The sequence below is a fragment of the Acyrthosiphon pisum genome, chromosome A2, assembly GCF_005508785.2.
Source record: "Acyrthosiphon pisum isolate AL4f chromosome A2, pea_aphid_22Mar2018_4r6ur, whole genome shotgun sequence".
NCBI lineage: Eukaryota > Metazoa > Arthropoda > Insecta > Hemiptera > Aphididae > Acyrthosiphon > Acyrthosiphon pisum.
The window spans coordinates 67,560,487-67,570,011 of NC_042495.1; the positions used below are offsets into that span (position 1 = coordinate 67,560,487).

General features: G+C 31.2%; 1 protein-coding gene across 6 annotated transcripts in view; it reads left to right on the plus strand.

The window, feature by feature from the left end:
• Nucleotides 1-9,525, plus strand: part of LOC100168786 (activated Cdc42 kinase-like) — a 21,013-nt gene that overhangs the window by 6,180 nt on the left and 5,308 nt on the right. The window contains exons 1-17 of one of the 6 annotated variants that reach the window (XM_008185179.3): nt 1,208-1,807; nt 2,584-2,696; nt 2,784-2,921; nt 2,984-3,190; nt 3,254-3,403; nt 3,490-3,638; nt 3,694-3,834; nt 3,910-4,069; nt 4,132-4,248; nt 4,328-4,428; nt 4,492-4,622; nt 4,683-4,825; nt 4,912-5,056; nt 5,120-5,229; nt 5,430-5,636; nt 5,757-6,005; nt 6,125-7,912. In XM_008185179.3, coding sequence (XP_008183401.1) covers nt 2,613-2,696; nt 2,784-2,921; nt 2,984-3,190; nt 3,254-3,403; nt 3,490-3,638; nt 3,694-3,834; nt 3,910-4,069; nt 4,132-4,248; nt 4,328-4,428; nt 4,492-4,622; nt 4,683-4,825; nt 4,912-5,056; nt 5,120-5,229; nt 5,430-5,636; nt 5,757-6,005; nt 6,125-6,574 — 2,682 coding nt within the window. In that variant the 5' untranslated portion in view covers nt 1,208-1,807; nt 2,584-2,612 and the 3' untranslated portion in view covers nt 6,575-7,912. Of the gene's footprint in view, nt 1-1,207; nt 1,808-1,900; nt 2,069-2,583; nt 2,697-2,783; nt 2,922-2,983; nt 3,191-3,253; nt 3,404-3,489; nt 3,639-3,693; nt 3,835-3,909; nt 4,070-4,131; nt 4,249-4,327; nt 4,429-4,491; nt 4,623-4,682; nt 4,826-4,911; nt 5,057-5,119; nt 5,230-5,429; nt 5,637-5,756; nt 6,006-6,124; nt 7,913-8,293; nt 8,452-9,525 lie in introns of those variants that run through there. The other 5 variants (XM_008185178.3, XM_008185177.3, XM_001948204.5 and 2 more) reach the window with 5 other exon arrangements.

Below are 9,525 nucleotides of genomic sequence, written 5' to 3' on the forward strand. Positions count from 1 at the left end.
ATTCTTATTTAATCATTTATGTTTTTTTTCGTATTATGCATACTTCTTTAATTTTTATTTATAATATATAACTACAAGTAGGTACATATTTTATAAGTTTATGTAATATATTATTATATATTTTGAGAGTTTCTTCAAAACTAAACTTTTGGCTAATTAGCAGTATAAATATTTTACATACTTATCTGTGTACATTATTGGAACTAGAAAGGAACGAACAATTTTGTTATTAAAAGAACTAGTTCATTTTCTCGTTCTTTATTTATAAAAAGGAATTTGTTCCAGGAATCCGTTTCTTTTGGAACTCGTTCCTTCCAAACACTGGATTTAACATTACCCACGAGGGCACGAGATTTCGATACACGAATGGCTAATGACTTATATAAATCACTTATAATAAATAGATATTATGGAGATTAAATAATTTTACATACTAACATTGGGACACATATTTAATCTATTGTTGGAGTTGAATTTCCTAAAGCCTTTCCTGAGAGCTTGCCTACATTAAAATATTAGACACTTCTGTACAGATTTCAAGTTTCTACTTTCTAGGTCCAGCAATTTAGGCTGTGCGGTGAATATTGATATGTCAGTACTCAGTTTCTTCATTTATATACCTTTTTAATATTACCTATTCTAAATTATACGAATTTGAGATTTCTCAATTTTACCCGGTCTAATGTAATATACGACCATGTCACCAATTTAATAGCTATAGGTATGAATAATTTCACGATTATAGCGATAAACGAATCAACGACGAACCTGCCAATGTGACATGCATTGTAAGTTAAATTCAAAATATTATTATAATTCAATAAATTTCTAATTATTATTCGTTTAAAAACATGCATTAAAATTGCCTAACTGTAACCCCTTATGACTTATGTCGCGGGTGTACCGTATAGTTCTGCGATAGTACTAAAGAGTAAAGACTTATAAGGTAATTCGTATAGGCTGCAGCCTGCAGCAGCAGCTCTCTAGGTTGGACGTGTACGGCGCAGGTTTAGATCATAATAAAAGACGTCTTCATACTCAGTACAAGTCTTGTATAATATTATTATGATTTATGATGGTAAGGACGTACTTCATTATCAGCGGTTTATTCGTGTTATCACCTTATGTTAGATTCGTGCAGTGTTGGTATTACTTCTGATAAGTTTTTGTTTTATTCTAGCAATTCTATTCATTATTGTTGTTGTTATTATTATTATTGTAGACTCTTGATTGTCGAATGCGCCGACTCTGAGCACCGAGCGGACAGTACTTCAAGTGGTAAACAGTGAACCGTACTAACGACGTAGTGCCGTAGTATTTACTATTTCTAGACGTCAGTATTCCATAGTCGTTAGTGGTCTGCTGACTGCTGCAGTCGTAGTGGGTAGTCGCGTGTAGTTCGTAGGTGCCTTCGTAGTAGGTAGCCATTATAATATACCTACCCGATTGTCTATAGTCCTCTGTGGGTATTTACACATTTTTTTTTACAACGTTTAAAAAATAATCCTAAGAATTAATAGAGAGGTCTGCACTCGGCAGTAATCGTCTGTGACCATCGGAGGACGACTGGCGGACGTGAGGTTGTGACCGACGAAAGATGTGCCGGCGTTTCATTTTTATTTAGATATAATACCTACCTAGGTATTACCGGATAATTTTTTAATAATATTTCGAATATTCTCATCGGATCCTCACACCGCTGCACGATGACCAGTTTGTCGTAACACCTACTACCCTCCCGGTTGACCATATCCGTTTGTTGACGTTGTCATTGCACCCAGTGACGTGAACTGAACATTTTCCAGAGGCAAGTTACAAATATCCCGAGTATTAATGCATAATAGTGTATTATTATAATACAACTAATTATATATCAGATTATTATTGACTACCTACTGAGTATATCATATTACATTTACTAGGGGACCCACCGGCTATCACACACCTCTCTATTTAAGAAAAATCTCAGAGGCAACTACCTCTGAAGTTATTACCGCTCACTGTGCCACTGATTGCACTATATCGAGCACTATATATTGTACGGTTTCTTCACAAATTCCACGTTCGGGTAGGTACTTAAGGGTACAAGGGTACAGCAATATGTATAGGAGGCTTGGCCAATTAGACCAGCGCCAATGTTGAAAAAGTCGTGTAAGACTTAGGAACTAAAAATTTGTCAAAATACTATCATCTGTTAAATATTTAATATTTTTGACCATATAATAATATATATTTTGTCTAATTTTACATAATATATATTATATTAATTATATTAGTATAATATGATTAGTAATATATTAATCCCCTAACACAGAACCTTAAATAGCTATTAATAGTATAATATTTGCAATTTAATACCTACAATTTTTATACATGTCACTTGGCACCACCTACCCACTATTTTCATGTTATTTTTATTAACAAACTATAGATTTGGAGCTACTACGAGACTAGATGTAGGAATAACTAGATAGTTGTGGTAGGGAAATAGCCTGGAAAATATGAAGTAGCTCCAGCAGCACCTGTCACCTGTGTGTGCTTGGCATGCCATTCTAAAATAAGTGTTATATCGAATTAATTCAGGTGTTTTGGGTTCATCAGCGGCAGGTACAATGTCAAAAGTCATCGATCTGTACGAGTTCCTGCTGGAAGCAGAACTTCATCAGTACTATTCAGAAATCAAGAATGACTTGAAGGTAAGTCGAGATAACTAGCTAGTACTACTTAACTGCAGTACTAGTTACAAATTTGTATATTAATGGTGGTATATCATTTGGTTTTAGGTAACGACTGTGCCTCAAGTAAAGTTTGTCAACGAGTATGATCTGTACCAGATAGGCATGACAAAGCCAGAGATAAGACGCTTAAAAAAGTATTTCCAAAAGTATTATCCACAAAATTATTTCACAAAGTTTAAAAAAGTAAACAGTTACAATAATTTTGTTTTGTGATTATACTATACATTGTTATATTTATATTTTAGTTGATTTCTTCAAAAGACAATAAAGAGCAGTGGAGCGATAGTTCTGGTTCACAAGATACACTGAAGCCTATTTATGAAAAACGACCACCAGCTCGTGTTCCCAACAAACATATTATTCCAGCCGATTCCATAACTATTAACAAAGAATTAGGTGTAGGCGAGTTTGGTGTAGTCCAGCAAGGTGTTTGGACCAATGAAGGAGACAGGGTCAGTTTTAAATGTGTGATATTTTTTTTTTCATTTATATTAGTTTTGAAGATTTTTTATTAGATTCAAGTTGCCATAAAATGTTTGAGCCGAGAACGTATGCAAAATAATCCCATAGAGTTTTTGAAGGAAGCAGCTATTATGCATAGTATTGACAATGAACATATTGTACGATTGTACGGAGTAGTTTTGGACACTGATGCCCTAATGCTAGTAATGACTAATGTTTTTTTTTTTTTACGAAGTATTTAAAAATTAGTTGATAAATTAGTATTAAAATTTGGTAATTTTATTTTTAGGTAACAGAGTTAGCACCTTTGAGATCTCTTTTGGAGTGTTTAAAAGAACCATCACTCCGTGCAAGTTTTCCAGTTATGTCGTTATGTGATTTTGCCATCCAAATATGTAATGGAATGCATTATTTGGAAAACAAAAGATTTATACACAGGTATTTTATTTAAAGTTGAGTGTTTCGATAAAATGTCTTATACATTTTTTTTTAGAGATTTAGCTGCTAGAAACATATTAGTGTTTACAAAGAACAAGGTGAAGATTTCAGATTTTGGATTATCACGGGCACTCGGTGTCGGTAAAGACTACTATCAAACCAATTTCAATGTAAATCTGAAATTGCCAATTGCTTGGTAAGAATTTTCAATATTCAGTGTATTGTATTTAAATTATGTCTTGAGCACATTCTATTTTTATGTTTGATTTAGGTGTGCACCTGAGTGTATAAGTTATTTACGTTTTACTTCATCTTCTGATGTATGGGCATATGGTGTCACTTTATGGGAAATGTTCAGTTATGGGTTTCAGCCTTGGGCAGCGCTCACAGGACAACAAATACTTGAGGCTATTGATGAACCTAATTTTCAGGTAGTTTTAGCTTTAAACATTAATATTTTTATTTTTTTATATTATACACTTATACATTTCAGAGATTAGAGCAGCCTGATTGCTGTCCAAAAGAATATTTCAATGTCATGACTAAATGTTGGCAACATGAAAATACTAAAAGACCTAAATTTGCTGATTTAGTATCAATTTTACTTGATGTAATTATTATTGTTTTTTGGTGTGAAATTTTTTTTTTTATATTAATTTTTAATTTTTATGATATGCTTATGCTGATAGTGTAAACCAGAGCAAGTGCAAACTGTTGTAAACTTTGAAGACAAAAAAAGAGACATGCTCCAATATACTATTGGGGAAGTTATAACAGTACTCGATAAATCGTAAGTATACTATAAATTTAAATCATATAAATATATCAATAATATAATTTTTGTTTTATGTAGACCTGGTGTTCCCACCTTATGGAAAGGAGTATTGTGCAATGGAAAAACTGGTTTTTTCAATCCTTCCAATACTGTGGCGTATTTGGGTTTAAATTTACCATCCAACAGAAATTCTGAATTCACTAGAAATGGTAATATAAATTACTAGTTGTCATTTTCATTTATTTATATACATTTAAATTATATCCCAGACTCAAAGTATGCATCTCGACGTAGTCGTCTAAGGATTGATATGATATCTTGTCCTCAAGGCGATGTTAAACATATGGGGCATGTAGGATTAGATGGTGCATATTTTGGAGATATTGAATTCATGAGTACAAATGCACCAAAAGTAATTAATAGTTAATAACTAATAAACAATAATGTTTCTTTTTGTAACGTATAATTATTCTTGTGTTTTTTTCATATCTCATTTAGTATAATCATTTACCACATCAAGTTGTAGCTCCATACAAACCACAAGAAGACTGTGCTAGTGTTAGTGATTCACCAACTTCTATTAAGGCTTGTTCGGATCGCGCGCCGTTACTTAATGGTGATAAATCAGAAAGCAAAAAAAATGGTATTTATTAATAATTGTAAAGCTTGCAGTAAAGTTATTATTATTTTTGTTTATTATTATTAGTAGATTTAACAACCTGGTTAGATAAAAACAAGTTGTCAAAAATTTTGACTGACCACGAATACCATGAAATTAGTGATGAAGATGCTGTTGCTGAAAGTCCTAGGTTTGAAGTAAGTCTTTTGTAAAAGTTTAAAGTTTAATTCTTTAAATATTTTTATTTTATCAAAACTAACAAAATAATGATATAATGTGTAATATTAATGATTTCAGTTACCTATAATTTAAATACATACAAAATGTATTTAAATAAAAAGATGTTCAAATAGTAGTTATTATTTTATAACAATAGTATTAATATTTTTTATTTTAGAAAACTTTTGACTTTGGACCTAGTCTTGTTGAAGAAATGGAAACTATGTTTAGAACTATAAGTACTAATGGAGTCAGTAACTATGCCGTGTCTCCACCAAGGTCTCCGCTTGATCCATTGGATACAAATCACAGAAATGAATTACGAGAAATTGCTGCTACTATTGCTGCTGCTGTGAATTCAAAGACAAAAAAGAAACAAGCTACGGTAAAATACACTATAAATAATTTAAAGACCAAAGTGTACACCCAGTTTTATTTAAGGCAATGAATAAGGTTTTGTAATATTCTAACGAAAATATGAAACAATAAACTAATATTTCCAAAGGTCAAACCGATATCTGCTTCTGACGAAAAGAGTCTCGATTCTGCTATTGCTATGGCCAATGAGATGGCCAGTCGTTCAATGGGATCTGATATAGAACAACCACATCACCAGGTACCCGAATCTCCATCGTCGCCTAGTAAACGGAAATTTATGTTCAAGTTTCCCCCTCCAATTGGATCTCTCACGAAAACCCCAAAACACGAAACAAAGACTTTCACTGACGAAGCTGCTTCCATTCCGGACATTCAGGTAAGAAATAATTGGAATTATTTTATACATATGATCCTAACCGCGTTTATAATACTAATCTCTAAAATATATCTCCATCGTTTTATTCCTTCCGATGCCTTTATATTCATCGCTTGTAGTCTTGCAGTAGTTTGCATTCATTTTCGTCATTTATCAGCGCCGAGTCGTTGTTGGACACTGCACCGTTTCGTCTGCCCCTGTGGGATAAGGCGTCCACAGAATTCTATTTTGCACGCTCCAGAGAGCTATTGACCAAGGCCTCTCCCAGTATAGGTTCACTTGACTACATTTCTTGTAACTCATTGAAGACTATTGAGCGGTCCAATGTTGATTCTACCGAAACGCTAGTTGGTGAACAGTATTCGTGCCCCAGTTCACCTAAACTAAGGAATAAAATAAAAAACGTCGACACGTTTCGAGCAAATACGCTCCCCAATAGCAAAAAATGTGACAAACTAAGACGGAGTTTGTCGGATTCCGAGAGTAGCATATTGTACAATTCCAACGATGTTCTAAATAAAGTTCCTATAAATATCTGTTTGATCGATGACGAGACTGCTGAACTCTAAGTAGTAGTATTTGTAATTGCTTATGATATTTTGTAGTAGGTAGTAGTTGATGTATATAGTTGCTGTGCTACCTTGCAGGTAGTTAAACTTGAGTGATGTTATCTTGAGATTATTGTTTTATATTTTTGTTGCAAAAATTAATGACGTATGACTTTCTGTTAAAAAATTCCTCGTATTATTTTAATTAAATTTTCTTTAATCGAATAATATTTTATATTTTATTGAAACTTACGAAGTACATACATATTTTTTATAACTTAAAACAACGATTTTTCGATTTTCCTCGTGTACCTTTTTTGATTGGTATTTAAAAAAATAAATAAATATGCATAATATGTTTAACACAGTGTGTTCGCTGTATACGGTTTATTAATATTCAGCCAGCTGTAAATCATAATAATATATATTTATGATATGCATCGCCGGACTTGTCGATAATGGTTATAGTTATTTCTTTGCCTTAGCATTCGCCGCTGCGCCTTTTTCTGTGAAATAACTCTGAAATTGTTAACTAAATACACATGTGGGTTTGAACACTTTGTTTATTTGATAATATTTAAATTAATATGATGCTTGTTGCACATTGTACACAGATGGTGCACTAATAAAGTTTTGTATTTTACCAGAAATGTTGTACCTACTTGTAAAGTGAAACTTAAATTGCATGCTAATATACTCCTTTCGTGGTTTTTTATGTATACAAATATCTTTGGGGTTTTAGAAATAAAGTTTCTAGCTGGTTATTTTTGTTTATACAGGTCATAAATAATATTGGGTCTTATATATTATACGTTATAATCGAAATTAATTCGTTTTTTAGTTTATACTTTTAAGTCTTTTTACATTAAGGAAAAATTAAAGTAAACGGGTAATTGCTTGTAGAATGATTGTTAAATGTTAAAAATTAACCAACATGGAAATGAAAAACAAATTCACAGAATTTAATAGTTTCATATTAAATAAGTTTGTTTCAGATGTATTAAACACACATAATACGCCGTAAGGCGTAAGCACTACTAATTTTAATTTTATATAATTTATTTATTGGTTTGATAAAATATATAATTAAAAAATAATACATATTTAAAAAATGTATTTACAAAAATGTCCTGTTCCAATAATTTGTGAAAGCTATATAATAAAATAAGGTAATATAATATTGTTTTCGTTTTATGGATATACGAAAAATAACTGCCCAAATGTGTGCACATGCCTTATATTATACATTATGCGTCATGCACATTCGTATGTCAAATAAGACTAGCACTATAAATGGTTAAAATAAAATATATTCTTAACAATCGTAACTCTTGAGCTTATAGTAGCACAAATCTCAACCTAATGTATTAAGATTATTGCATGTGATTTTGTCATTTTTACAATGTATATACATATATAATATTATACAGTGCCTTTATGTAACGAAACTTTTTACAATCTGAAACTGTAACTTTGCTGTTGGCTTTTATACCAATAACCATTATTATTTTTTATCATAATAAAATGCTCAACATTTTTTATACGTATTAAATAGATTTTAGTTGGTAAACAAACTCAGACCAAAAGTAGTAACATTTTTGAAAAGTAGATATTTTTTTAACGCTGTTTTTCAGTTATTTAGTTTTATTTTTGTGTTTTTATTTTTTATTTTTATTTTTGTTGCTTTCCATTTGTCCTTCTATCACCTTCCATCGGTTTCCTACGCTCGTGCTTGTATAGGGATGTTTAACCGAAGAAGCTAAACAAGCTTATAATGGTCTTATCGAAAAACCTACGACCTCGATGGATGGTGGCGTTACCAACTCGCTGAGAATACTGAAAAAAACCACAACCCCTTTGGCCAAACCAAAATTCAGGCTTAACAAGAACGACAACGGGTAAATATATAATAAGTTTATTGTAGTAATATAAGAATGTCAGCACCATAAGTATGCGCAGACATATTATATAGGACCCAGAACAAAATCCGCAATGAGGCCCCCACTTTTTTATATTTAAAAGCGTATCTACCATAACTCATAAACATGAAAATAAATACGCATAAGCGTGGCCAGATTCTTATGGCAGGTGTTACTGAGCCTATAATGTTCCAAAATAGTCTCGAAAAAAAATTTTCATTAAATATGTTACTGTATATAATTATTACTGTATGTAATTAATATGCTCATATTATTATGTATACGCAGCAACATCTGTAAACACTACCTATGTTATCTGCAGAACTTTGTTTTTCTTAAATCATCTAGCCATCTATAGCCATTTATGTCTTAATTTTATTCTTTATCTATATCCGACATGGCGACATCTCTCAATTTTAAAACTATACTTTAGTATAGAAAACAACATTTCTAATTAAATTTATTGTTGTCTTTTTCTGCAATTTTTTAGTTTTTTCTTTTTTTGAAGTTGGTAACGGAATTTTTCATCAACAGTAAGACGTATACTTATATGTACTTATATGTATGCTTATATGTAAATCCACCAAAAGTATAACTTCCAATAGATTTCTGGAAGACATTTTTAATTTATATTATGTGATGTTTCTTTCGTGAATGTTACTTAAAATTATCAAAGTTTTTTTCACTGAATATTACTTCCTTTTGCAGTGACGTATTTTTTTCAAAATGTCTTACTATATAAACTGTCCCAAAGAATGAAAAACGTGCATGGAATATTTGGTAGTGATCGGTTGAACTGATCAGATTTCTATCTCGTTAAAACAAACAAACTTGTTATAGGTAATAATTATACTACGATGTATTGTTACATGTTATACCGGGTGATTATTTTATCATTGAACACTCATTATTTCAAAAAGTATAAACTTTTTTGAAAAAATTTTTTTACATAGTATTAAGTCTTATAAAACAACGTTTTTCTTAAAAAATTATATTTTTAAATATTTTTTAAGTTTTTTACTTTTTTGAATAACAACATTGGGTTTTAATTTT